Source organism: Lonchura striata, chromosome 10 (assembly GCF_046129695.1).
Source record: "Lonchura striata isolate bLonStr1 chromosome 10, bLonStr1.mat, whole genome shotgun sequence".
Classification (NCBI taxonomy): domain Eukaryota; kingdom Metazoa; phylum Chordata; class Aves; order Passeriformes; family Estrildidae; genus Lonchura; species Lonchura striata.
In genome coordinates, this window is record NC_134612.1 from 18,222,637 (window position 1) to 18,250,565 (window position 27,929).

The following is a 27,929-nucleotide window of genomic DNA, read 5'->3' on the forward strand; positions in this document are numbered from 1 at the left end:
AGAGCAGCTGGCGCAGCATAAAGAAGTGAAGTTTGCTCCGTGGGCTGCCGGACCATGGCTCTGTCGGTGCCAGCACGCCCAGCCCGCCGTCCCCATGCCGGTATTCCCGGGATGCGGCATTCCCGGATTCGCGGTTCCCGCTCGGTGCGGCCGCCGGGGTCGGGCGGAACGTTCGGCGTGGCCCGCGCGTTCCGGGGGGGAAGGAGCCGCGCGCGGACACCGGTGCCGCCATCATGGCGGCGTGAGGCGCGGCGGGCTCAGCGGCGGGACGGGAGGCCGGCAGCGGAGAGGTAACGCCGGGACTGGGAGAAGCCTCCCGGGAACGGGGGCGGCGGTGAGGGACTCACAGGAAATTCCCCCCTGCGGCAGGGCTCGGTGGGGCCCCAGGCTCTGCCAGGGGTCTGGGGGGAACGGCAGGGCCGGGAAACCCCCGCCTTCCTGCTGCAGGGTCTGCGGGCCGCTCCCCGCCCTGAAACTCCTTGAGCTACCTTCGAAAGGCTTGACCGCAAGAGAAGCCCGGCTTGTCCCCCTGCTTGGGTTGTTGTAGCCTTTGGACAAGCTACGTTGGAGTGTGTGCTTTATTTCAGTCGCTTCTCACCACGATAAGTCGGTTGTGGAAGCAGCGAGGTATTCCCTGTGACACGGGTGTGCACACACCTTGCGATAGCACCGCAGTTGTCCGAACATTTACTTGGAAAGGGGCAGAGAATTGCATCTCTTCCCAGCAGGGCATGGATTCAGCCAGCCAGTCTTTTGTAACCTCATACATGGTTTGATTACCTGTGAGGGAGGACAATAGAACTGTGAAATCTGAATCTCATTCCTAGCACAGTCAATCCATATTCTCTCGTGAGGAAATTGCCCTCTCTGCGAGCAGAGGGAGCACACTGATGTGTTAGGCAGGCACACTGAGTGTTCTGTGGTGCAGGGGTTTCGGGATCAGAGCTGAGGTGCTGTTCAGCAGCTGTGCTGTGCCTCTGGTGGAAGGAACCCCAGAGAGACTTCGGGGGCTGAGATATCTCAGTGTGGAGAGTGTTAAAGGTTGCCCTCTAAAGCTGAGACCATTTGTACCTGCAGGTGTAATAGAACAAAGTAAAGTGTATTTTTAGAAGTTGATTAATACATGAAGCTGTGATGCCTTCACAAGCCTTAATTTGGTTAGGCCTGGTGAAACAGCAAAACCCCTGTATGACTGTGCTGCCCCCACAAGGGTGGATGTGGGCCCAGCCCATGTGGGTCACACAGAACCAGACAGGCTCTCTGGTGTTTGGTTTTCATCAAGGTTATACTCTCTGCTTGCTAATCATCCCTTACAAACATAAACAAAACCTCCCTTATCTGCTAAGTTCTTTATTTGGTTTCTGAATAACATGCTTGAGAAGTTTTGTCTTATTTGTTTGTAAACAAACAGCTCATTCTCTGGAACTTGTTAATAAATAGTGGTTTACATTTCAAAAGCAACATGTTGGTGCTGGGAGACAACATGCACACCAGAAATGTCAGGCAGCAGCTGAAGACAAAGACCTCTCTTCACACGGACTTAAATAGAGCCTTTGTAGAAAGGGTATTTTTATCACTTAAGCTTCCCAGTTAACCCCAAACACTTGAACTGCACAGTGCAGACAGGGGAGCTGCTTACAGGCCCCAGTTCTTTTTACCTTTTGGGCTCAGTGGGAATTATGGGAACACAATCTATCAATAGCCAGAGTCAAAGGAAAAGGTGGGATGTGTGGGCATACAGAGTGCATCAGTCCTTCACAGGGAATTATGTTGGTTGCTGGTTTGGAGCTGTGCAATGAGGAAGGAGAAAGTCAATCAAGTGTATCAATAAGCATCTTTACAGTTGGTATTATTTGGCAGCATCACTAGAAGGAAAAGTCTGAAAACAGCAATAAAATATAAACTCCTGTCTTACAAGAAGGGATCTGCAAGAGCAGATCCTTTTAGGGAGCAGATCAGACAGAAATTTTGCTTAGAAATTGTGGGAGTCATCCTTGTTCCCCAGCTAAATCAGCAATTGAGCCTGCTGGGTTTTTGGTCTGCCCCCTGAATGCTGAAGAAAAGGCTGGCAGCTGAAATGTTGCTCTGCTGAGCACCTTCTGGCCCCCTGCCAGGCAGAGGAGAAAGGATGTGTTAATATTATGTTCTTTTGCTGACAGATTGCAAACCTAGAATGGCAGGAGAACAGAAGCCATCCTGCAATCTTCTAGAGCAGTTCATTTTACTAGCCAAAGGAACAAGTGGCTCAGCTCTGACTGCTCTTATAAACCAAGTGCTGGAAGCTCCTGGGGTTTATGTCTTTGGAGAGCTGTTGGAGTTAACAAATGTGAAAGAGGTAAGAGCTGAGTTGTTATTCTAATGCCCTTACTGCACTACTGGTATAAGGGATCTTCAGAAGTTTCCACAGGCAGCCTGTGGGTGAAATTTCTGTGCCAGGAGGGCCTGTTGCAACTTACCTGGCTTGGGAGATGTTTTTGAATAAGAGGCTGACCTTGCTTTTGCTTGTATATGTTAGGTGTTAAAGAATACCTATATGAAGCTTTGCTACCTTAAGGCAGTTGCTAACACAGCAAAAACCTGGCAGCAGCACAGTAGCAGTTTTAAGAAGGCACTTTGGCAGCCAGCAAGGAAAAAGTCCCTTTCTATTTCTTTACTGTCCTGGAAAGCAGAATTTCAGTGCTCTCCAAAAGTCTTTGTGAGCAGATGTCTAGTGTATCAGGCCTGGGTGGTAACCAAATCCAAACCATTTCAAAGCAAGGTGGAAAGCAAGTTCCAGAGCTTTTGCTGAGAGTGCTTTGCCAGCCCCTGCCTCTTCTACAATGAAAGAATCTTAAGTTGAGTATCTCTGCAGCTGGAGTAACACAGTGTACAGCAAGTTTGGCTTTCCAGGCAGGCTCTTAAATATGCATAAAAGCACCTTGATGGTCATTCAGCAGCAAATCACAAGTGCTGTTTTTTTCCTGGGTTTGTGTGCAGCTAATGGTATTAACAACCCAATCAGTAAAAATCACTGCTTGGTGCTGCTGTTATTCCAGTGAAGAGTTTGCAGGCAAGAGCAGTTACCTTCAAATTCACTCCAGTTACAGTGTCCCAGCTTGCTTTGCTTTGAAGCTGTGGTGGCTCTGCAGGTAAGCTGTCCTGGCTTTCACAGGATCCTTACAGCCATCACCATTTCCTGCTTGCTTATCACCTGATGAGAGGAGCAGGCCCTGTAGGTTGTCAACTGAAGTCAAGAATTGCTTTTTTCTTTTACCTCCCAAGTTGCCACACAAAGCAGTCGACAGTCCAAACTGGAGTTAAGTTCCAGTGCACAGAAATGACTGGATCATCTTGACTCTAAAACTGCTGAAATATCCTGCTCTTGAGGCCTTAGAAGGGGTCCAGCTTGGGATATAATTGCTTTTCTGCTTACGTCCTGTGCAGACTTACACCATTCTCTGGAGAAGGTGCCTATCAGGCTTGTGTTGCCCAATTTATGTGACTTTTCTTTTCTCCCCATGCAGCTTGCTGAGGGGTCTAATGCTGCTTATTTCCAGCTGCTGAACCTGTTTGCATATGGCACCTACCGGGACTATGTAGGTAAGAGACTGCTGCCCGTTTGCAGAAAGTGGGACTGGGTTGCCCTGTAGGATTGTCAGGGGCAATTATTTGCTTTCTTAGATACCTGGTGTAGTGTGGCTGGGTGAAAGCATCCAGGAACAAGAGTTTATTAGGTAGAGAATTGTCTGTATGGGGTCTGGGTCATGTGTGCTTCTTGCCTGCTAAAAATGAAAGGAAGGGTTAGAGACTCTGGGGTGCTACTGGTTTGGATGGGACTGCAGTGCTGGGTTGAATTGGTCTGCAGCTGACCAATTCAATTGACCAAGTCAATTCCTTGATGTTCACAGGCCATTTACCTCTGTAAAGGGAAATTTCAGACATCTCTATGGAAATTTAGATGACACCAGTTATGGAAACTGCAGAAAACTTAGACAAAATTGTTCTGCGTTATTTATAAAAACCTATATGGTTTGTGAGATAACCTATTATTCCATGACGGCATTGCTGAAACAAAGTGAATAATTTCTTAGCTAGAATACAAGTTGAAATAATGACTTTTATACAGCTTTAGAAAGACTGTGTGAATCATCTTTGTATCTCTTGAAATGTGCTTTTATCTCCAGTGCTTATGCTTCCATTCTGCTACAATTTAATGCTTCATTTGTGGGTAGCAGCCTCATCCAGACCATTACAGAGTGTGACAAATAATTCTGTCATAGTGCTGCTTCTCAGGGTGGTATATGAGCTATCTACTTCCTGTAAGGAGCAGTGGCATCTGTAAGTGCAAGGACTGGAAATTCCAGTGTCTGTGGAGCAACATGAGCCTCATGAATTCTGTGACTGATTAGAAGATGTGCTCGCTGTCCATGGCTCTTGTGTTACTGTGTGACAGCACAGTTCATTCTTCCTTTTCTAGTGAAGAAAGAGAAAGGGTGAAAAGCAATCAAAATGCAGAGCATTGGATGAGGTGGGATGGATGGGAGAACTTGAGTGGCCCTGAAACACTAATTTCCATTAAAGTAGATATTTTAGAGTTTCTTAGCTTTGGAGGGCTGCCAGTTTCCTTTATCTTTTTAAATATTCATGAGGCACATAGATATAATACAGTGACAGTGTGGCCATCTAGATTAATGATTTCTCCTCTCTTCCTCAGCTTGGTACTTTGCACTTTAAATTCTGCAGCTCTTCAGGGAAATAAAACCAGCTGTATTTGCAACCAGATCAGCAAAGGAGGAAGATTTTTTTTCTGTCAGCTTGTTAATGAAATAAAAATTACTTGGTAGAAACAAAGCCATTTACCAACTGTTTTGGCAGGGCACCAGTTATGAATTACCTTATAATTCCAGAACCAGAATTACTAAAGAAGCAGATAAGAATGGAATTGCTAAGTTGTTCTTAACTTTTCCCCTTCTCTCCCTGGTTGTGCCAGTTTATCTGCAGCAGCACACTCTGCTCACCAACCAGCACCCACATTAGCTGGAAGTATTCAGTATTTTAGGGTGTAGTCTAGCATAACTAGCCTGAAGTTTTGGAGCCTGGATTATGTAATTTTCAAAGTTAAGTCTTGAATCTTGTCTTTTTGACATTAACAGCAAACAAAGATAGCCTGCCTGAATTAACAGTGACTCAGAAGAACAAGCTGAAACACTTGACGATTGTAAGCCTGGCTTCCCGAATGAAGGTAAAGTGTGTGGGGTTTGACAGCTGTTGTCTCTTGGTTTTGTTGTAGAAAATGGCATCCATTCCAGAGCACTGAAGCTGTATCAGCCTGCTTGGGTACTCAGAAAAAAAATCCTGTACTGGGAAGGTACATGTAGGGTACAGTGTTCTCTCCTGGTGCATTTGGGATATTGACTTAGTGGATGGACTTCCATGGGTGAAGCGTGGGGGTGTCTGAACTGATGTGCAGATTGGTCAGGAAGGTCTGGGAAACTTTGTATGGCTTTTTTTCACTGCTGGAGATGGAGAATCATTCTTAAAAAGCACTGACTTTTTGTTCTAGAGAAAATGATGCCACACTCAATTTCTTCTACAATTCCATTTACCTTTTTTCTTCTAGAATGTGCTATACTATATCAAAGCTTCAGGAATTACCAAAGTTGTGTCAGAATATTTCATAGCCTGGCAAGCATTTGTTCTGCCATGATCAGTCACTGCTGCACCTGCAGGTTGAAGTGTGGGATACAATAAACTTTTGAGTCTCAACCTTTTGAGGCTTAGCCATTCATTTTTGCTTTAGGACTGTTCACTTACTCTTGGTCTTGCTATTTTTAGTGCATTCCCTATTCTGTGTTGCTGAAGGACCTGGATATGAGGAATCTGAGGGAGCTGGAAGATCTCATTATTGAAGCGGTTTACACAGATATTATCCAAGGGAAGTTGGATCAACGAAACCAGGTGTTAGAGGTGGATTTTTGTATTGGCAGAGACATTCAGAAGAAGGACATCAGTAACATTGTCAAAACACTCCAGGAATGGTGAGGCAGTCTCTCCACCCTCCTTGTTCCTTATACATAGCTTGTCCTGTTTTCCCCTCACAGTTTCAAGTGCTGGCTCAATTTCACCATGTTCCATTAATCAGGAGTCTTATGCTATAAGTAGGCACTTGGAGGAGGAGTCTGTTGGGCAGGTTTTCCAAGATCCCATCTGGGATTTAATTTGCATTATGTATCAAGCCAAACTCTACCACACTGTGAGCTTCTGCTCTGACTGTAGCTTTTACATGGCAGAACCCCTGTGATGAATTGAGGACTTTGCAGAAAGAGGTGCCAAACTGGGCTCTGTTCTGTGGTGGGAGCTGTAACACTTAATAATGAAGACAGAATTGTTACTTTTCAGTCTTTTTCACTGTGCTGAGAACTGTGTGGGCAAATTCTAGAGAATCACAGCTCTCTGGATGGGATATCTCTTCAAGTTTGAAGTTTCAGGTGGCTTTGTCTTCTCTTTGTTCCTGCAAATGCAGCCTGTCTGCAGCTATAGTGGGACTGTGGTATTATCTCTTTGTACCTTAGCCAGGGAGCTGTTTCTCATCTTTTTGTAGGATTCCCTTCCCACCTAAAGAAATTCCTGCATAGACTGTAGAGCCCATGGCAGGTCCTGAGCTGACTGGGAATTGCTTCCTAGTTGCTATGGTAATGAGTACATGAAAAGTAATTAAACTGCTGGGCAAATATGCTGTCCTGTGGTGGGGGCAGGTTTTTTGCTTCTCTGCTCCAGCTCCCTCAGTCCCATCACGGTGGGAGGACTCTGACAGCTTCCAGGACCTTGCAGCATTGCTTGGAAGGTAACAGTGAACCCACTGCCAATTCCCTTTTTGTCTTTTCCAGTTCTGAGTTCCGTGCTGAGTGCTCTTGTCATTTGAACACTTAACAGGCAGGAGGATTATCTCAATATTATTTTTTTCTATAATTTTAAAATTTTACATTTTAACACTGTATTCCATCATGTTTAAGTTGTAATTCTGTCTGGAAAGGAAGATGAAAGTGCATTGAACCTGCACTTACTCTCTGATGGTAAGGGTAACAGACTCTCTAGAGACTGCTGAGAAATATATTGAGTACACAGCAAAGGTTTTTCTTGCCAGCTGTTTGTAACTCTAAGCAGGAAGTATAAATTTAATAATCTCTCAAACTTTTAGATGAGCCTGACTTTTCAGATTGCCTGATTGAGGTGCTCCAGGGAGAATTTGTAAACACTGTTTGACATCATTTGTATCTTGCAGGTGTGATGGCTGTGAAGCAGTTCTTTTAGGAATTGAGCAGCAAGTGCTTAGAGCCAACCAGTACAAAGAGAACCACCACCGAACTCAGCAGCAGGTAGAGATGGAGGTGGGTACAGGGTCATCTCAGGCCTCTATGCTGTTGAATAAATGTTTGTTTTCTGAAGGAAATAATCTATAATAAACACCTGGTTGATGGTCACGGCTCTCAGAAGAAGGCTAACAGTCATGCAAATCAGGCATGGGGTAGAAAGAAAACACATCTGCTTCTGAGTGCAAGACCACAAACATCAGACATCCAGCAGAGTGGAACTTCCCTTGATAATTTTTTATAAATTTAGGCTAAGTGACTGCACTAATTGTGGTTTCCTGTATTGATTTGTTAGGAAAACTATGCTTTTACCACAAATCTTCATTGCAGCTCTGTTCCCTTCGTACAAGGCAGGCAGGAATTCAAATCCCCTTGTCTTTGTTAAAGCTGGAAGTGTAGTTAGAAGTCTCTGGGGTCTCGGTTGCCTTTGCGGGAAGTGCCCGCGGCCGCTCCCGCGGGGCGGGCGGGCCCTGGCGCGCTCCCGCCGTTAGGTGGCAGCACGAGCCCGCGGTGCGGCCCGGCCCTGCCGCTGGGAAGGTGGGCAGGGGCCTCCCGAGACCCTGCGTGGGGTTATCGTCCCTGCAGGTTTGTCTTTGCATCTCCTTGGAGGCTTGTGCCGTATCCATAGCACATTAGGTTTGCCGGATGCCTTTGGCTTGGAGTTGGCACACCTGAGTCCCAGGGTTTGGGGTTTTTTTTTGAAGGTTTGCTCACTGTATTTGTGGTGAGCCCTGCAGAGTTCCAGGGGATTGAGAATGGTGCTTAGTGCTATATCTCTCCTTTCAGACAGAGTAGAAGAAACATTACTGCTGCTTCCCACAAAACTAATTTCTGTTCCTGTTTCTTTGCATGTGTCTCAGGTAGTCAGGCAGGCCAAATGGCATTTTTGTTTTTTGAGTTCTGTCCTGAGAGTAGATTTTTCTTTTACTGTCTCCTTTCCCCTTCCTGCTTCTGGCTAACAGAATGGTAGGATTGCTCCTTCTGCACCAAGGCAGTAGTAGGTCCCTCCAGCCAGACAGAGGGGTGGTACAATATTGTACCACTGTCTCTTAGGGAAAAAAGTAAACCCTAGTTATTCCAGACTAGAAATACTATCAGCTCTGTCTGTAAATGAGGATGAAACATTACCTTTATTAAACTCAAATGCAGAGCATGTTACTGTTGGTAGAGTCTCTTTTATAATCTCCACTCTTATACTCCAGGGGTTTTTCAATATGTTTATGAACAGAGTGTCTGCTGCGAGGGGAGGAAGAAGCAGGTGCTGATTCACTGTCTCTTCTTGGCCAGGTCACAAACATAAAGAAAACATTAAAAGCTACAGCCTCGTCGTCGGCACAGGAGATGGAACAGCAGCTGGTAGAGCGAGAGTGCCCTCCACACACAGAACAAAGGCAGCCCACAAAGAAGATGTCCAAAGTCAAAGGGCTGGTCTCCAGCCGTCACTAGAACATGCCATCTAAAGGTCATTCAGTTAGGAATGACAACAGGAGGAGCAAAAAGAGCCCGCGTCTCCTTTTTCAGTGGGTTCTGGGCCAGTCCCTTCCCAGCTGGCAAGTAAAAGCCCTGTTTGAATAGCTCCCAGTTAGCAGCATCTGGCTAAGTTACACTGTGCAGCTCCTATGAATTTTCAGGGTGTCCCTGTTCTGGTCCTGTCAAGAGGGACTTTTAAAGAAAAGGACTAACCAAAAGGGGCAGGAAAAAACCAAAATATCTGTGGACCGTTTTGCTCCCTCCCAGCTAGTTCATTGCTGCTTAACCTTGAGGAAGCTGCTCTACTGAATCAGATCACGGGAGAGCTTCTATAGCAAGCATCAGAATCCCAGAGTTGAAGTGTGGCTACCAAAGCCAGGCTGGGAGTGAGGAAGCCATCAACACAGATCTTTTTATTCCCAAAGGGAGCACAGGAAGGTTTCTAGGCCAGGAACTGCTTTACATGGAAGCCTTCAGCCTTTCCACTACCCCTGTCTATTTTAAACTGGGGTGAAATTCACACTACCTCGCTCTGTGAAGATGAGTTCCAGTGCTGGGCTGTTTACTTAACTGTGTTTACTGCCCTTACTAAGCCCTTTAATCTCTCACAGATTTAAAGCACTGTTCTGCATCTCTGAGGCATCAGTACAATAAGGAGGAAGCAGGCTGCTCTTTCACACAGACCTTGCAGGTGGTTAGGGACATGCTAGAAACTATTCCTCCTGAATGTGATGTGACCTCCCAGAGCTGCCTGTGAGTTGTTTCCCCCATTGATACCTTCAAAGGGTAATGCATTCGCTCTTCCTTGGATGCTGGCGACAGTGGGAGAGGAGCCTGTTTGGCATGGAGGCAGGCTGGTGGCCCAGGACCCACTGGCAGGGGTCGCAGCAGCATCCCCTTGCTGAAGCAATGGACTTGACAAGTCTTTCTGAATTTTGAACACTTTCAGGTTGTATTTTCCTCCCTATTTTTTTTTTTTTTACATTGTTGTGATTCTAAAGCATTTCAGCCTTTGTTTTGTGGTTTTTTTTTATTTGTTACAAATTAACTTCAGGTGATTTGCACCTAGTTTGGCACGGTGTGGGGTTTTTTTTAAGGGGGAAGCATTGGAACAGCAATTCATAAAAAAGTACATTTTAGAAAAAAAATTAAAAATGCTGATTTAATGTCAGAGTCTGGAGTCTTGACTGGGAGGCTCTTTTAGTCTTGTTGTCACTTGTTCACTTGAGCATTTATTTGATTCTTGGAGTACGTTGATTGGAGGTCTGGCTGGTCTCTGATGCATCTGGGAGACAGGGAAGCCTCTTCACGTTTTGTCAGTAGTTCATCTTTGTCAGATTTGTGCAGAAGGATCTGTGGCAAAGCTGGTAGCTGAGCCCTGTGTCCTGAGCCTAAACAGCTTTGATGCCTGGTTGTGGAAGGTTTGCAGCTGTGCTTTTAGGCCAGTCAGTTCCTTCCTTTGCATCTAGCAGAGTGCTGTTTTGTGGCTTGGCTCTTGCATTTCACTTCTGTAAAGAGAAGCTCTTTCCCTGAGCAGGCAGGGGAGCTGTTTAAGCAGAGGACTGTGACAGTGCTCCAGTCCTGCAGCCAGCTGTCACCTGCATTTGCTTGTGCAATGCACGTGCCTTCCTCTTACTGCTACCAGGACTCTGCCATGTGCATGTTTGCAGTCCTCAGTCACAGGACTTGCTCATTTGTGAAAATAAATCCCTCTCCTTTTCTTCTCCTGCAGTGCAGGCACACCAGCTTTCAGTCTGGAGAGGAAGATCTAAATACCCTCCCTCCAGCTTCCTCTGGGTCCAGTCCCAGATACTTTTGGTTCTGGTCAGGGTTCTGATTCTTTACCAGGTCTCTCTCCCCCTGGATGTTAAGTGGATAAGCTCAGAACATGAAGCCTTCACCGGTAGCTCAAGAGAACTATTTCCCAATCCGTGGCAGTATTAGCTCCTGTTGCAGCTTCTCCCAGTGTTCAGCTGTTCAGCTTCTCAGGAAGTTGTGTCCTCAAGTCTGTGTGATGGAGATGGACTGTGTCTGTTTCTAACTTGCTGTGTGGACAGCTGCAATGTGCTGGAGATCCACTTCCTCACTGGATTTGACTAGTGAGGCTCTATGGTCCTCTTTCCTTTCCATTTTTGATATCAGTCCTGCAAAGTGGCAGGAGGAATACAAATGCCTTTGGGAATCATTTTAGCTCCTCATCAAGCCACAGTCTGCTGGGGAAGTAGATGTGAGTTTGGTGTACTTGGTGTTTATTCCCTGCCAGTTACAGAAGTCACATTAGTTTGCTGAAGCTTCTTTAATGGTTGGAAGTTTTTGAGTTTGTTCTTATGTTTTGCCGTTCTCAAAGCCTGGCTGGGGGTGAGGATCTTATTTATGCTTTGGTTCGCATTGCCTTTGATCAGCAAAGCAGCAAGAGAGGAAATAGCACTTGAATAAAAAGTTGTCCCATGTGTGATGATGACAGAGGACAGAGAAGGGACTGGGGTATTGGTGGGGATGGAGTTGTTTGCATGTTTGGCTTTCCTGGTGTGCCAGTGAAGGGTTTGGTGCTGCAAAAGGAGGGGGATGTCTGCAATGAGCCCAGGCTGAGATGAGTCATTAACAAATGACATGCACAGAGTACCTGGGGGAGGCAAACAGCTCTGCAGCAGCTGGTTAATGAATCTGGCTTGAAGGAAAGAGTTAGAAGCTATTCCAGAAATGAAGCAGAAGGCAGAGTTGTTAACGGGCAAGGATGCAGGAGGTGCTGTGCTGTTTGAGAAGGACAACAGATAAAGACTGTGTTGACATCCTGTTGACTACAGGAAGGGCAGCAACTCAGAGCAGAGTTGTGTGAATTAGGGGCTGAATTGTGGGCAGTTTCAAGTGGGGAGTGCCCAGGGAGCTGGACTGCTATGGGGACGGGAGGGAGGTGGAAGCAGGCAGATTTAATTCAACCTCCCATGGATTGCTTGTGCCTGCTGGAGGCAGCTAACACAGCTTGTCTGAGCACTGCTGGACACTGCTCCCTGGTGCAGGATGAGCATCCTGCCCTGCTTTGGTTTATGGCAGCAATGGGATGCTCCAGCTGCAGCTCGCTCCAAGATTGCAGCAGGACAGACTTTGAGCTATTGAACTTCTGTTTGCCTTCTCCACCCAGAGGGAGAGAAAGTGGATGGAAACTGCCTTCCCTCTGCTTTTCAGGGCTTTATTGTCTAGCTTTGTGTTCTGCAGCTCCACTTGTAGTAGTGCTTGTTTAATATGGAATTGAGCACTGAGGTGGAAAATGGAAGAGAGGATCTCAGCTGATTGCAGTGCTGGTAGGCTGCCCTAGCCCTAAAGCTGTGCCTCATGCTAACAAATGTCCCTGGCATTCCTGCCGAGACTCGCTTGATACCAGCTAACATCAGGCAATTCTGGAACACAATAAAGCAATGCTGATGTCAGTCTTTAACAGAAGAAAAAAAAAAGTTTTGGATTAAAATTTCTTCTTCTTTTACTTCCCTCCTCACCTTCCTAGCTAAGTTGAATGTTAACTTTTGTGTTGAGAGCAGGAGGGAAAATCAGTGATGGTGATAGAGTCTTCAGATTTGAGACCTGTCCTGCAATCAATCTTGTGCAGCCCTAGGAAATCCCATGGATGCTTGTGGAGCTGCTCTCAGGCTTGCAGGTATCTCTCTGTGGATTGTGTACAGGATTAGGACCTGCAGAGTCCTGTTCTCCAGAGCAAATCTGGAGAAAGTGAAGCCTTTGTTCCTTACTGAAGACAGAGGTGGAAAGAAGTGGCCATTTTCCCACCAGCCCTGCAAAGTGAATTTTGCTGAACATCTTTCAGTTCCTGAAAGAATGTAAAAGGATGCAGACACCCAGAGGGTGTTGTTTGGTTTTAGTGTTCTTATCCAATGCAAAATGCTTTGGTCCACGTGTGCCAAGCAGGCTTGTGCTTGCTCATTGCAGGGAAGAGAGAAGAAACAGTGCCCTTATCTTTGATAGCTGTATTAGAACATAAATTGCATGGGCAAACCAGACTTTTCTTAAACTTTCAGTTCAGGGTTACATGAGTTCAGCTAAGCCAGAAACCAGACAAAGCCCACCCTTGCACAGTAAAGCAGCCCAAACCTGTGCACTTGTGGGGCAGCTGGTGCTAGGGATTCTTATTTTTGGTCTGTTGCAAACTGCAATGCAGAAAAACAACCTTGCTCTTTATTATTCTAAATCATGGGGAAATGGAGAAATCTAAGAGCCTGCCTCACAAATACAATAGACCCAGATAGCCCTATCTTGGGCACCTGGTCACAAAGTCTCCTGTTGTTTTTTTCCACCCCACTAAGTCCTCTATAACACCTGACCTAATGCAACGGAACCAAAACCCAAGTCTGCATAGCATATTTTTGTGTAATCTGAGAGAGGGTAACCCAGGGGCATCAAGAAAGGTAAATTAAAGTTTAGAGACATCTCAGTTTCTATGTGTAACCTCAACCTTGTATTCTTAATATGGAATTTTAGCCTGACAGTCTGAATTTCTGAGCAGAGTTTTTAGGAATTTGTCGTATGTTTCATTCTGCTCCATGAGGAAGGTCCATGTCTCTCAGGGAGCGTTGACATTTTGCTGGTAGTTCCTCAAGTTTAGCCCTCCCACAGAGCTCCCAGAGGTAAGTGATGGTAATGTGTTTACCCCCTAGCCTGGGCTGACCCTGCTTCTCAGCATTTCCATGGTGCTGCTCCCCTCTCCGTTCATCAGCCAGGCATAGGAATGGACAGAGCAGCACACTTTGCTCCCTGTCTATGAATCCACAGGCACTAATGCTTCTTTGTGCAGTGTGTACATCTCATGACATGCCCCACTGCAAATTGCCTGAGTTTGGTAGCTGTGACCACAGTATTTTCCTGTTGATAAGAAAAGATGTCTCTGCTCTAGTGGACATGCATACATACACACTGGAAATTCCAGGCAGTAATGAGATGCCTTAAGGTCATTTAACAGTCCCGAAATACAGAGCACAAAAGAATTTGTGCCAGTAGTCTTTGCTTGTTCTAGTAGAAGATGGCACACGCTTCCACCTCTCCAGATCTTCAAAGAGCCTTTGGAATCTGTATCATTTGGATGTTTTTGAAATGCCCTAGTCACACGATAGCTCTGTGCTTCCAGAAGAGATGATTGGGGTGGGTAAGCAAAGCCTCGCTCCATCAGGGATCAGCCTCTTCATGAGTATTTGGAGCTTGTCTGACCATAGGCTGTATTTTCATGGGTATGAGGTTTGGAAGTAGTGTTCTCTTGCCCTCCAGATTCTTCCCAGAGATGCTGTTTATCTCACCAGCCCTCATGTTTCACTCACTGTCTCATGATTAGCACAGTCCTAAGGCTGCTGATGTGTAAGTAACTGTGCTGATGCAGTAAGTAACGTCTTGGTGTTTCATTGTCACCTTCGCAGCTGTTAGAGAGCACCAGTTCCTTCAGGATCACTTGCCAGCTGTGATACTGTACCTTTTGCATCACGACTCTGAGATGACCTCTCCTTGCTGGCAGACAAGCCAGGTGGGTAGGCATTGCTCCTCAGAGCTGTTCTGCATCTCAGGAGGCGCAGGCTGTAACCTGGTTTAGTGTAAAGGAAATCAAGGACAAGGACAGTTTGTAAATAAGGGGCAAAGCACAGAGCTGTGTTCTCTTCCAGCTCTGCTGCAGCTGCAGAGAGCAACCTTGGGCAGATCAGCTGCATTTCCCAGGACAGCCTTGCTCCTGCCTGCTGACTGTGACAGAGTTTTGGTCTCCTGCCTGGGCAGAGGTTGGTTGCTGATGGAGTTGAAGAAGATGTGTGTGTGCAGTAGGGGGGAAATCTTGCACCTTTTAAGCTTTTCCAGAAGTTGTCTTTTATGTAGCATACCCTTCTTTTCCCGTGATGCAGATCCATTGTGGGACTATCAGCCTGGAGTATTATGGGTAATATACCAGGTTAATTATGGAGGGGGCAGGAAAAATAGCCTGTGTAGTTTTCAGCAATATCAAAGGGATGCTACCTAATGATTTTCCTATTAGCTTTTTCCCATCCTGCCGGAGTCGCTGCAGAAGTGTCATTTACAAAGGCAGTTTGCAACTCATTACCCTGGATTTTCACTGTAGTTCTGCTCCAGAGAGTGTGGGCTTTTGCTGCATGCCCCAACCTAATGAATTGCCTGATATGGTTAGTGCTGCCATCCCTCCTGACAAGGTTAGTTGCTGACTGACAGGAAGGGGCCTGAATTCAATTCCCTTCTTGTTTTTAACTCACACTTGTGTCAGGTGCAGGCTCCCTCTGGAAGTTCCCCTGTGATCCCTTCCCTTTGTTTTTCTGCATTCTGAGGGAAGCAGCCCATGCTTGGAGAAGTCCTGGAGCAAGTGGCAGGGGCATGTTTGTTTCTGCCCCTGGCAGTCCCTGCTCCATACCTCAAGTCCCTTTCCAGATGGAAAATTCCTTTGCTCTTCTGCTCTGGGATTCTGGGCTTCTCTTTTGCTTCACTGCTTTGGGATTTGCCATCACCAGAGCTGGGCTTTGTAACTCTTCAGCAAGAAGTACCTGGGAAGAGTTGCATGAATGGTACCAGGGAAAAACATGGAATACGGACTGGGAGAACAGAATGGGTTTCCCACACATTAGAAGGCATCAGTGTCCCTGTTGTGAGTGCTCCAAGGTCTGCTTCAGCCTATTTGGGCTTTGACAGGCACTTGTGCTACAGCACTGGAGGAAGCTCTTTGTCCTCTTCCATTAGAGAGCTGTGTGCTTGCTCAGGCTGAGGGCCTATGGCTCAACCCCTGCTAGGAATTGCTCCTGGAGAGGAGAAATCAAGGCTGTTCCTACATCATGTCACAAGTGTTCCCACTTGGAAGCTGAGTTGGCTCCTGCTTATCCAGCTTGTAGTGCAGGAAATGTGAATATCCCATGAGTGCTAATTTGACCTAATTTGACGGGGGACCCTGGGACTCCTTCTACCCTCACTTCCAGGTGTGTGTACACACCTCTGGTAAAGGCTGTTGTCTGAGATTCTGATTGAGATATCAGATGCTACCTCCTGAGGCTGCACCTTGCATCCAGAACAACTGTTGTTCATTTATGCTGTCTGGGCTGGGATGTAGCAGGGGAGTTTTCCAGGACTGGCCATGGATCCTTTCATGGGATGTTGTGAGAATCTGACCTAGCTGGCCATCAGGGGAAGCAGTGATGCAAGAGGAATTTGTTTTTGCTGCAAGAGATGCCTCCTTGCCTCTTAATTACATTCCTGTGGCCCCACTTTCTTGCTGCCCTTGTTTTCTTCTGAGCCCTTGTCAGGCAGACGCAGTTGTGGCCATTTTGGGTGATTGCTGTGTTCTAATGAGCCACTTCTGATTCCCATTCTTGCTTGTCCAGTGAAGCAGGAAAGTGCTCATCAGTGCTCTGAGAACTGACCTCTGCTGGCAGTGCCACTCTGCCTATCAGACCCACTGGTCTGACTGTGCCATGGAGAGGCTGAGGTTGAGTGGATCTGAGCTTTTCCAAGTGATCTTTCACTCCGGAGTGCTGCCTTCTCTCTTGCACATCAGCTCCACCACACATGGGCACAATATTCCCATCCTGCTGGTGGGAATCCATGTCCTTAGGGACAGATGGATCCCTGGTCAGAGCAGAAGCAGGAAAGTGAGGAACCAAGCTATTATCCTCTCCCTCTGCACCAGGAGCTCTAGCTCTGATTGTTGTTCTCTGCCAAGCTAATGGCCTTTTGCCATACAGCTTTGCCCTTTTCCTTGGGCTTGCTTTTTCCCAGGAAGCCCTGTGGATGGAAAGGACATGCTGTGGGCTGTGCTTTTATTCTTGGACAGTGCTGCTGTGGAGAAACAGGAATCCAGACTGTATGTGACCCCAGGCTGTGATCTTCAACCTCTCAACCTTATCGCAGGTTCTGCCTCACTTAGGTGGTAAAAATATGTGGATTGAATTCCTGAGGCTGAGTTCCTGCTGCTGTGTTGAGGACAACCCTTCTGTCACCAGGCAGGTGGTTTTATTTCAGCTCTGGCTTGAATCAGAAAGCCAAAACTGAAAGGGGAATTGTCCCCACCTTGGTCCCTCTGTCATGGTCACTACTGTTGTGGTCACTCTGTCTTGGTCGCTACTCTGGCTTCATACTCAAGGACCAGGACCCTAAACAGGACCTGCAGTACCACCTTCTTACACCTATGTTCAGACCTGGATGTGCAAGGTCTGCACAGTAAGTGATTCCTTGTTGTCCTTCAGGTTTCCTGGATGCCAGATGCCCTCTAACAGGCATCTGTTCAGGAGCTCCTGATACATCCCCTCCTTCCCTCTAAAGATATGTGGAGCTCGCAACCTTCATAGGTGTATTTGCCTTACAGAGCCCTGACAGTGGGTTGCCATTCCCTATGGGAGCTGCCACTCGCCCATCCTGCCTCACTCCCTGCCAGGATCTTGATTTTGTTCCCCATAGGCAACATCTTATGTGATCTATCAGCTGCTGCTCCCCGTCCAGCTGGATCCTGTGGGCACTGCAAGGTGGGTACCTGTCTCTGATGGAGGCCGTGCTCATGCGAGGTCAGAAATGTCACTCCTAACCTGATGATTGAGCTGTTGGGTGTCTGGATGAATCCTCGTTCTGTGCACCCAGTGTTCTGTCAGAGCTGGGGCGAGTCTGGCTGGAGGTCTCTATGGTTTCCTGGTGGTTGCTAAGGAAAAGGATCGCTTTGCCTCTGGGTCTTGGTGACTTTCTCTTTGCCCTGTCCTAGGCACCGGAGCCCAGCAGAACATAATGCTCGTTGTTTCCCAGCCCACTACAATGGCCAGGGCATAATTTGTGACTCCTGTCACGGCTGGGCTGGGCGCCTGCCACTCTTTTTTTCTAAGGCCTCTTTGAAGAATGAGACCAAAGAGCTTTCAAGCAGGAGTTTGTGTTTACTGCACTCCCCGCCCCCTCACTTGCTGTTTCCTTTAGAGCTCCAAGTCATTTTAACGATTTATTTCATGCACTTTACATAGCAAGAAGCTGTAGCAACAGCTGTGTCCATGAATCCTTACCAGGCAGCTCTTGGTATATTTTGGTCTGTCTACGTATTGTCCCTGGGTCAGTTAAATAAATCTCTGCTGGAGGAAGGGACTTTACAGCTTAGTGGCAAAGGGCTGGTGAATGGGAATACCAACAAGACACTTAGTGGGCCACTGGATCCCGGAATAGCAGTGCCTGTGGCACAAAGCTCTGCTCCCACCAGCGCAGCCGGGGGCCAGATCCAGCGCGGGCTCTTTGTTGCTGCAGCAGGGACGGCGTCTCCATCCAGCACCAGCGATAGAGCTGCAGTTTTGGGCTGAAGCTGGGGCTAGAAGCAGTTAAAGCACACTAGGACAGATGCTGCCCTTGTCACGCTGCAGTCGATCCAGGGCTCGGCTGTTAACCATGGTGGGCTCATTTCCACGGGTGCCATTTGGGATCTGGGCATAGATGTGCTGCCCAAGGCTGTGTGCTCTCGCAGGGAGCTCAGCTGGGGTCTGCAGAGTCTTGCAGCGCCAGGCAGGATTCAGTCCATCAGAGCATCACAGGATTGGGCACAAGTTTACTTTTGCATATGGGATCAAAGCTTAAAATATCAGCTGGCCTTTCTCTCACTCCTGACTTTTCTAAAACATCTGAACAATTTCTTCTTGAGCTCTGCTAAAATCAATCAATCTGACATTTAAATTGTATGTGAATTTGATAAATAAAGACAGATTACAAAATGCCACACGGAATGATTTTTTTTAAAGTTTTTCAACTACTTAGGACAAAAAATGTTACAATGCTTGACTTTTCATTTAGTTACATAAATAATTTTTTATAAATATCTCTTTATAAACAATATATAAATAGCTTTACAACATAAATACATTTATGCATGACATGAATTTACAAACAGCAATGTTATACAGCTGGCTTCATCAGTCTCTTGGAAAAGCACTGTCCCTTGTCTCGCTGAGTGTTTGTATATATAATATATATAAGATAGAGAGCACTTGTTAAAAAAATAACAAAACCAAAACAGTTGGTGCCATAATTCCTCGTACCAAAAAGAAAAACACAACCACATCTTTTGTCCATTCCAAGGGGGTCTCTGCTTCTCTAGGTGTTGCCTGGGGATGTGCCTGGCCGTGCGTGGTAGGAAAAAGTGGACTACGGACTCAAAGCCCTGTGAGGAACAAGAACAAAGTGCCCATTAGTATTTGCCATGCAGCACCCCTTACCCATCCCCAGCCAAAACTCCTGCCCAAGTATCCATGGCCTGGGGCTGGGGGATGCTGGACTCAGCAGAAGCCATCCCTGAGCTTTTTGCTTGTGCTAAAGAAAGGAAGTGCACCCTTTGCTTTCTGGCTGGCGTTCAGGGGAGAGGCTGAGGGAAGCTGCTGCTCCTCCTGCCCTTGTGTTAGAGTTTTTTTTTTCCTTGTTCTGATGGGTTTAGTGAGAGAGGATGGGTGTGACCTGCCTACATGGGGTCTGTGTGTTCCTTGGGAGCCCTGAGCTAGCAATACTTGGCAATACTGAAGAGTTTCTAAATGAGGGAGGAGAGAAACAGCACCCATCCCTCCAGGACAGGCCATAGACCAGCACTGGCATCCTGTAGGCACCTTTGGGTTGTGCTATTCCCATTGCTCTGCAGAGCAGCAGGATGCTGGATCCAGTCCCTGCTGTGCCCAGTTATGCTACTGCAGGGCTGGACCATGGGAAGAAGAGCAAGTGGCCTGGGCTGCAGTGGTAAGTGCTTCCCGAAGTGTGAGTTCATCTGTGTGTGTCCTGCTGGCAGGGCCAGGCCAGAACCATACCTCACTGTCCCCAGCACCCGCAGGGAGACCTGGCAGGGGAGGCACTGCCATGTTTTTCCCAACCCATCACTCTGGGGAAGCCACTCCTTCACGCATTGGTTGCTGCACAGTGGCTGTGAAGCACTGTGGGAGGAACTTCTCCCAGCTTCCCATAACTTTCTCAGATACAAAACTGCAGTTAGGAAAGTGCTACTCATGGCTGTCACCACACCTAGAAGACACCTGAGGAACTTATGTGTTGTTTGTCCTTAAAAGCACTGGAGCATGGCTGAGACAGGAGCCTCACTAAACTCTCCAACTGCAGGCACACAGGGGGTACCCTGCCCTCCTAACACCTATCCATAGCTCACCTAAGTGTTTCAAGCAGAGAGGGCAACTAGAAACCTGTGGCTGCACCAGAGCTCCTCCTGCATCCTCCCCGGAGCCCAGGGATCTAGCTCAAATTAGGGGGAATCCAGATTGAACTGCTGCAGAAGCAGCTGAGGTCTCTGACCCTTCTGCAGGGTAAGGCAGAGAGAGGGCCGGTGGATTCCGGACGGGAATGTAATAAGGCCAGCTTTGGGGTCCTCCTCTTTACCTGCCAGCAAAGCCAGAGGTTGCGAGGCTCAGCGGGACGAACACCTGCAGTCCCGTGCGCTGGCATCTCGCGTTCGCAGGGCAGCGCATCTTCCGCACGCCCCGCGGTACCGGAGCGCGGCCCCCGGCCCATCCCGGCCCCGGCCCGGCCCGGCCGCGCACTCACCGCCAGGGGTCCCTCAGCATCCGAGGCCGCTCATGGCGCCGATGCGATCCAGCTTGAGCCCGAAGCAGCCCTTGCCCAGGCCCTTCTTGTGGAGGCCCTTGTGGCGGCGGCCCGGCGGGTCCTGCAGCAGCCGCGCCCAGCCCGCCCGCGACCGCGCTTCGGCCCGCGCCTCCCGCGCCTCCCGCGGGCCCGAGCCGCCGCCGCCGCTCCGCTCCTTCTCCCGCTCCTTCTCCCGCTCCTTCTCCCGCTCCTTCTCCCGCTCCTTCTCCCGCTCCGCCGCCTCGGGCGGACCCGCTGCCGCCGCCGCCGCCGCCGCTGCCGCCGCTGACCCGCGGGAGGCCTGTGGGGGGGAGAGGGTCAGAGCTGCCGTCCCCAGCGATCCCCATGAGAGTTGGGGACCCCCTGTAAGGGACGCGCAGAGGGGTCGGTGTATCCCCCCTGCGATGCAAACTCGCGATTGGGTCTGTGCCCGGCAGTGCAGTCCATCACCCCGCTCTGGCTGTGGCCAGAGCATTTTCTCCCCTCCCTAAATCTGTGCTCCCTTCCCTGGGGTCAGAGCATCCCCCTGACCCACACCGTAGCGGTGTCTTCCTGTCCCGGTCATTGCATATCCACACCACCCCTCCAAAGGGCTGGTGGTGCTGCACACCTCAGCTGCGCTTCTGTCACTATCCTGTCGTCCCATTCCATCCCGTCCTCCCCCAACCCATTATCTGAAGGGACCTGAAAGCCGGCAGGTCCTTTCATTTCAGACCCCCTCGGTCATTGCATCCCTCATCAGTTTACACCAGTTTACAGACCTCTTCAGATTATGGGGAGGGGTCCTGCCCCACAGATCCTGTGCACCACTGCAGACTGTCCCCAGCAGTGGTGGGGAGATCAGGGTTCCTCCTCCCTGCTGCTCCCTCCCCTAGTTAATGCTCTCTGTGTCCTCCCAATCCTCCAATTCTAACCTACAATAAGAGGGACACACCTCCTCCACACTGCTCCCCCATCTCCCAGGCCTTCCATCTCTCTCCCTGCTCAGAGCTGCTGCCCACCAAGCCATGGAAATGTTAATCCTCATTCATTTTCCCAACATCCCCCTGTATCAACACTTTTTCTTCAGCCTGCACCCCAGTGCCTTACAGGGACACTGCCACTCCCATCCCACTGCTGCCCTGGGGCACTCGTCAGACCGTGTCTCCATCTCTGTGCCAGACCTCAGGGCAGTACCACCCAGTACAGTAGTACTGGGTGCCTCGGGCACATCCCTCGTCCTCAGCATCTCGAGAAAACCAAATCCCTGGGACACTCTCATTTGGGGCGCCCCTTCCTCATGGGACACGCGGGGAAGGGACACCCACCTCTGTGCCCCTGCCCGGCCTGTTTGGTCAGGACTGCCCGGCGGGCTCTGCTCTCGCACCCTGTCCCACCGTGCACCTGCTGCCTGCCCCGCTCCGGCTCTGCTCCCTCCCCCGTGCCCGGCACAGAGGGGTCTCCAGAGTGACTCCGGGGGCACACTGCCGCCTCCCCTGCCCCGATCCCGCGGGCTGCGGGGCACACCGCGTCCCACTCAGCCTCTGGTATGGGGCGACGTCCCCGGACGTTCGGGACAGCCTGGAGAAGCAGGGAGTCCCCCTTGCAGTCAAACAGCCCATGCGGAGAGAAGAACCCCTCTTTGCACTGACTCTGGCACCCCACAGGCACCCCACGTTTCCCCCTGTGCCGTTAGGACTCTGAGCGGGACCGGGAGAGGAGGAAGAGCCGGAGAAAGCTCCAGCCGTACCTTCTGTGGGAGCTGAGACGCCGGCTTCGCCTCCAGCCTGAGGGAGAGCAGCGCGAGTAAAAGTCCACCAGCCAGCAAGGGTGAGATCTGCATCCTGCGGGGCCGAGCGGCAGGGGGGTCGGGGGGGGCAGCGGGGAGCCGAGGGCAGCCCCGGGGAGAGGACGGGACCGACGGGAGTCAAAGTTCAGAGCGGAGCCCCGAGGTCCCTCCTGCCGCCTGCGAAGTGCCGAGCTAGTGAACTTGGGCTGCTTTCTGCTTCATTCATTTTATAACCCAACCTGCTCGGTGATGTCATCTAAATACCCAGGTCCAACCCGGTCTGCACTCCACAATAGCAGGAATTTAAAGGGGGGGGGTGGTGGTATCCCCTCTCCCCTGGCAGTAACAAATGACACAAGACAACCAGCTCCGGGAGCTGGAGACCCGAAAGGGAAAGCGGGGGGCATTTGGCTTGATGCCCCCGCCCTCCCCCAGACGCCCCCGGCCCCCCTGCAAGCTGTCTGCCCTCCCCTTGCCGGCTGCCCCACCGCCCCTCTGCTCCCCGCACTGCCCTGCTGACCTCCCGCGGCAGAACACGGGCCGGGCGGGGGGGGGTGGTCCCGGTGCGGGATTCATCCCAAAAAACAGGAATAAGCACCTTTTTTTTTTTTTTTTTTTTTTTTTTTTCTTCCCACATCCAGGATTAGATCAGACTGTGCCTCCCAGGTCTCTACTTGGCAGGAGCAGGGCCACTGCCTTCTGTGACAGGAATATGGGGGACACAAAGAGATGGAGGGTACAATGGTGCTTCTTGAGGGCACCTCAGTGGGTCTCTTGGCTCCGGGACTGACCTGCTCTCTCTGCTTCTGGGGGATCTTGATGGTGTTCCTGGCCCTGGAGATGGGGCTTTTCAAGCACCCTGGGGATGCAGGGTATAGTTAGTGTCACAGGGTCCCTTGTGGGGACAGGACCTCACTGGCTGACCCATGTCAGGGCTGTGCAGCCTGGCCTCCCTCTGACCTGCTCCCAGAGCTAGAGGTTACAGGAGAAAGGTGTGATCCTGGGATTAACCCCAGGAGTTCACAGGGCCTTTGAGGAGGCCCCTTGCTCTCAGCCTTCCCCTTTCCTGGCTGGCAGAGCAGGATTTGTGTCTCTGCTGCTGCTGGGGCTGGCACTGGGCAGCTCTGGAGCTCTGCTGGCTTTTTGCTGATGGAGCTGAGCACCATCTCCGGCCCCCTGTCCAGGGAAAATTCTCTTCTTGGCATGAGGGCAGAGGAAAGACACCCCTTTCTTTGCAGGAGCATCCACGGCTGAATTGCATTAAGCTGGATTTGTACCCCAAATCCCTTCCCTGAGACCAGGGAAACATTCTCTGCCCTTTCCCCTGTCCCTGGAGTCTGTTTCAGTCTGGTCCTTTCCTCCTGCTTTGTATCCTGGTCTTTCTTGGCTCTGCTGCTCCACAAATCTCTGGGAAGCTGCCCCTGCTGTGGGACCATGGCTCTTTGGGGGGCCGTAGTACCCCTGCTCAGGAGCAGGGAGATGTTTCCTCCTCCACAGCCCGGCTACTGGGCACGGGACACTTCAAACGAGATTGGCTCTTCAGCTCCATGTGAACGGGAGCTGGAAGGAGAAGGTCTCTGTGTTTTTTCCATTGCGCCTGCCAGGTGGAGACAACTTGGACTTTTTTGAGTGTGAAGCTGTGCTTGGGCATTTGTCTGCGTGCAGGCAGAGTGAAGTGATGGAGTCGGGATTAGAGCCGACCCCGGGTGCCAGAGAGCCGTGGGTGCAGGCAAGGAGCAGAGAGAGGCCCCTTCTCTCGGGGTTTAGTCCTTGTCCCACACGAAGTGGAGCTGGAATGTGGCAGCCAGCCTCACCAGGGTGCAAGGAATGGGGCGCTCTGCACCACTGCCCCCATCAGCAGGCTTCTGCAGGGAAAAGGGGAGCAGCAGCTGAGCCCTGGGTCTCCACAGGATGAGAGATGACATCTCTGCGGGGATCTCGGGGTGCCCGAGGCCACCAGCAGCTCAGCAACCCCCACAGAATCCTGCCATCACCGTTCTGCTTGCACTGGCTCCTGCCCTGGTGCTCTGGGCAGCCTGTCCCTTGGCTTCTCCCGGTGCACCCGGGACGGGGACAGAGACGAGGCAGATGGCTGCGGAGAAATGTCACAGTGTGGGCAGGAAGGGCCGCCTCGTTTGCCACCAGCCCCCTCGCAGGCTGCAGTTCACGGGGTCGGTGCCAGAGCTGCTCCAGCAGCCCCTCGCCCCGGAGGATTCGAGCATCGCCACAAACGCCACAAGGCGCTCAGGTCTCAGCCAGTGCCTGCCCGCAGGAGGCTCTTCCCGGCCCTCGGCTCTCTAGCGTGGTTTTCATTAGTGTGTTTTCTTTGTCACACTGTGCAGAGCCTCGGGTTTGGGGGGGGGAGAGGAGGGGCTGTGTTTTATAAATCCAATTAGCCTTGTTATTCAAATTACTCTGCCGAAGTCAGAGCCGGGCGCACACAAAGACTTAACTCAAACCAGATCGGATCCGCTGGGATGGCAAAAGCTCAGAGCTGGAGCAGGAGTGTGTAGGAAGGGGTTAAGAATGTGAAACCCTTTTGCTTGGTGGGGTGGGGGCCTGAAAGCTTTTAACCCTTAAAGGGATGGACCTTCATTAGTGCGCAGCCCTGTGGGATGATCACCCAGGATGAGAATTCAGGGCATGCGTGGAAAATGAGAAGTGGAGACATAAGGCTGGGCTCACAGGGGTCTTCCCCAGGCACTGGAGAGCAAAGAGGATCCTAAACAGCTGCACGAGGAGGGATGGAGACCTGTGGGGTGGGCTGGAGAGGGTGACACCCCTCCCCATTTCACCCAGGGGCGCAAAAAGAGCCAAGAGGAGAGAGGGGCACCAGGGCTGGCCTGTCCCTGAGAAATACCAGCGTCGAACCTGAATTATGGGGAATGGGCTGCTGTGGAGATGCTGCTGAATCTTAGCAAAGTGGGATGAGCCCTGAGTATGGGGACTTCTGGTATGTAGGGAATAGGGAAGGGAGCAGAGACTGTGTTGTATGTGTGAGAGGGCACCCATGTCCCCTGTCTGAGGATGGAGAGGGATTCATCAAAATGTGACCAGTGCCAGCATGATTTGGAGAGTGGGAGGAGATGGGTCATGGGGATCTGTGTGACAGCAGCATGGAGTGTTCTGGCCCCATCACAAGGAAGGGGTGAGTGATGCCAGCACTGAGGATGCATCCAGCTGGGCAGCAGTGGGGCCCTGGCTCTCCTGGCTGAAATTAGGAGCCAGGTTCCAGGCACCTTCTAGAGGATGATGTCAAGAAGGTTCACAGGATAGAAATGTGGACTCAAGTCGGAAGTAAGCTGCTACTGTAGCAGTGAACAGCCAGTGATTCATCTCCTTTCTCTTCAACTCAGTTATCCTTAGGGAACATGTTTCTTATTGATTTGGGAAATCACTGGCCAGATTTATGTCTCTTCTGCTACCTTCTGCCAGGAGAGCATTTCCTGACCAAGAGATGGATAACCCTAGGGTGAGGATTTTCAGCTGATGCCATGTGAAAGCCAATCATCCCTTTGCAAAAAGAGACATCAGAAGGCAGAGTGCATGTGATGGTGATGCAGAGGGGCTGATGCTTTCCCACAACCAGTGGCCAACCCAAGTTGTTTTTGGTTAAGAACCATCCCAGATGGTGGGACAGAGAAGGTACAAAGATGGAGCAGCTGTTAAGATAAGGGAGCTACTTGACCCCCAGCACAGCCACCAACTACCAGTCCTCAGGAATATGATGTGTTCAACAAGAGAATGTCACCAAGAGTTTGATGTGCTGAAATAAGAGTTTTTAACAGTTGGTTTTCTTCTTTTTACAGATTTTAGAGTACCTCTCTAGGGGTCTGATGATAGCCAACTCAGTGAGAAGCAGTTTGAAGAGAGATTTCAATTTTGATTATTGGGATGGATGAGCAGCCTCTGGTGCATGCAGGGGACTATCTGGTCCCACCTCTGTGATGATGTTCCTCCTGAGGATGCTTTAAAGAAAGGTTTTCTGGGGAATAACTCTGTAGCCCCTGAGGCAAGAACACTGCCCAGCAGCTCAGACCTGGCCATTACAAGTCCACAGCCCCAGTAGCCACCAGGTGGTCACAGGGATGGGGGAGCTCCATACACTGGGGTGTGATGCTCCTGGGGTGCTCTCTGAACCCCTGATGGAGATTTTGGCCTGTTTGAACATTCCTGGTGTTTGTTTTGGATGCTGCTGCTGTTGAATGAGACATTGCAGGAAACACTACAGGATTTTGCACTTTCCCCTGTCTCCTTTGGGTCGGGAAGAGGGCTCTGCCTGAGGATACAGGCATGGCCAATACCCCCTCTCCTCAAACTGGGATGGTGATGGGGAGACAGCCAACAGAGCTGCCCTGATGGGGCAGGCAAGAATGGGGCTGCATGTGCTGCAAAAGCCTTAAGTTTAAAGACCAAGACGGTTTCTCTGTCCCCTCCCAAAACCTCCCAGAGTGGCAAAGCTGAGGAGAAGAGGACAAGCCCCAAACAGAGACTCACAGGTCTTTGCTAGTGAAGTGCTGATATTCTGACAGGCACAGTGTGTTTTTCCCCCAGGGCTTTGCCTTTTGGGATCTGCCATTTTTTCCTGGGCTTCCTAGGATACTACAGTCTTCTCCTGACATTCTGGATATTTTTTCCAAGGCTACAAGGGGATATCTGTGCTCTGGAGCTCGGATGCCTCACTGCTCTGGTGGGAGCAGGAACACAATGTCTCAGGGTTTTGTTGAATGTCAATAAAATGAAGCAATTCTAACGCACGGGTGACTCCACACCACGAGCCTCCCTCTGCATCAGTCCTCAGAGGATATGAATTGCACTGCTTCCAGCTCCTGGCAGCCTCAGGTCTGCAGCTGATGTAGGGACAGGTTGTTGGGATTTTCCAAGCTAAATGCCACAGTCATCTTTGTTCTCTTTTTTTCAGATGTCTTCCCCATAAAATGGGGGTCTGGCAGTGTTTCACCCACAGCTTTGGGGTCCCAACATCATCCCAGGCTTGTTGATTTTGGCACTGAGCATCCCTTTGGGAATAGGAACTGCCCAAAGGTGTGATGGCCCAGAAAGGCAAAAGGATGAGCTATTAATATCACATTCATCCCTGCAGGGAGCCATGCCATGTGCAGATCCTGAGAAGAGATCCAACAGGCTTTTGGGGACCCCCAGCCTGTATCCAGGGAATCTCCATCACAGCGGTGGAGCCAGATGCCACCAGTGCCTCGGGGGATGGATGTCTGTGCCCTCCTGTGCTCGTGCACAACCAGGCCAGGTGAGCAGGTCCTCACTAGCCCCACGGCTCTGTCAGCAGCATGTCCTGGCTTGGCAGGAGCCTCTTCCACCTGGTTTGGCTGTGCAAACCCCTGTCACCCTCGAAAAAGCCATCAGCAGCAGCTCCCTTGCAGCCCCCCTGCCAGATACAAACACCCTCCAGCTCCTCTGAACTGGCTTCCTGGGAACCCACTGCAGGTGGTGGGAAGTCCCTTCGGCATCAGTTCTTCAGGAAAAAACTTCTGGGCTTCCTGAGTGTCACCTGGGAGCCCCTGGATGTGGGAAACCCCAGGAGAGTGTTGGGAGGCAGAAAGCCAAATGCGTTGGTCTTGGCAGTGCTGGTGGTCAAGCCTTTGACCTCCTAAATGAAAATGATCCCAGAGTGATCCCACTAAAGCCAAGTTTGGGCTTTTTGCCTCTTTTTATTCTTTTTAGGAGGGAATTTGTGCGGGTGCCAGCTGAGGAGCACTGAATGACCCTGGCTGGGGCTGACATTGGAAGAGGAAGATTTCAGC

General features: G+C 50.1%; 2 protein-coding genes and 1 long non-coding RNA gene across 3 annotated transcripts; 2 read left to right on the forward strand and 1 right to left on the reverse strand.

Annotated features, from left to right (window-relative positions):
• The first annotated feature begins 217 nt into the window (after window positions 1–217).
• COPS7B (COP9 signalosome subunit 7B) lies at window positions 218–18,531 on the forward strand. Its single transcript, XM_021544293.3, has 7 exons — window positions 218–290; window positions 2,160–2,335; window positions 3,504–3,579; window positions 5,133–5,221; window positions 5,815–6,017; window positions 7,262–7,367; window positions 8,637–18,531. Exons 2-7 carry the CDS (start codon window positions 2,174–2,176, stop codon window positions 8,793–8,795), a joined length of 795 nt encoding a protein of 264 aa, XP_021399968.1. The 5' UTR covers window positions 218–290; window positions 2,160–2,173; the 3' UTR covers window positions 8,796–18,531.
• NPPC (natriuretic peptide C) lies at window positions 18,527–22,235 on the reverse strand. Its single transcript, XM_031505681.2, has 3 exons — window positions 22,114–22,235; window positions 20,346–20,685; window positions 18,527–18,972 (listed from the first exon to the last, which is right to left on the reverse strand). The coding sequence occupies exons 1-2, from the start codon at window positions 22,204–22,206 to the stop codon at window positions 20,359–20,361; spliced, it is 420 nt and encodes a 139-aa protein (XP_031361541.2). The 5' UTR covers window positions 22,207–22,235; the 3' UTR covers window positions 18,527–18,972; window positions 20,346–20,358.
• Window positions 22,015–27,929, forward strand: LOC144246809 (uncharacterized). The gene is made up of 3 exons (XR_013340527.1): window positions 22,015–22,193; window positions 27,254–27,415; window positions 27,850–27,929. It is a non-coding gene; the product is annotated as an uncharacterized LOC144246809 (long non-coding RNA).

Excerpts from the sequence above, each read along its gene's own strand:
- COPS7B (XM_021544293.3), top strand. The coding sequence starts at position 2,174 with ATGGCAGGAGAACAGAAGCCATCCTGCAATCTTCTAGAGCAGTTCATT. Across the intron at positions 5,222-5,814 it reads GCCTGGCTTCCCGAATGAAG|TGCATTCCCTATTCTGTGTT; the intron begins GTAAAGTGTGTG and ends TGCTATTTTTAG. Across the intron at positions 6,018-7,261 it reads GTCAAAACACTCCAGGAATG|GTGTGATGGCTGTGAAGCAG; the intron begins GTGAGGCAGTCT and ends TGTATCTTGCAG.
- NPPC (XM_031505681.2), bottom strand. The coding sequence starts at position 22,206 with ATGCAGATCTCACCCTTGCTGGCTGGTGGACTTTTACTCGCGCTGCTC. Across the intron at positions 20,686-22,113 it reads CGTCTCAGCTCCCACAGAAG|GCCTCCCGCGGGTCAGCGGC; the intron begins GTACGGCTGGAG and ends TCCCCCCCACAG.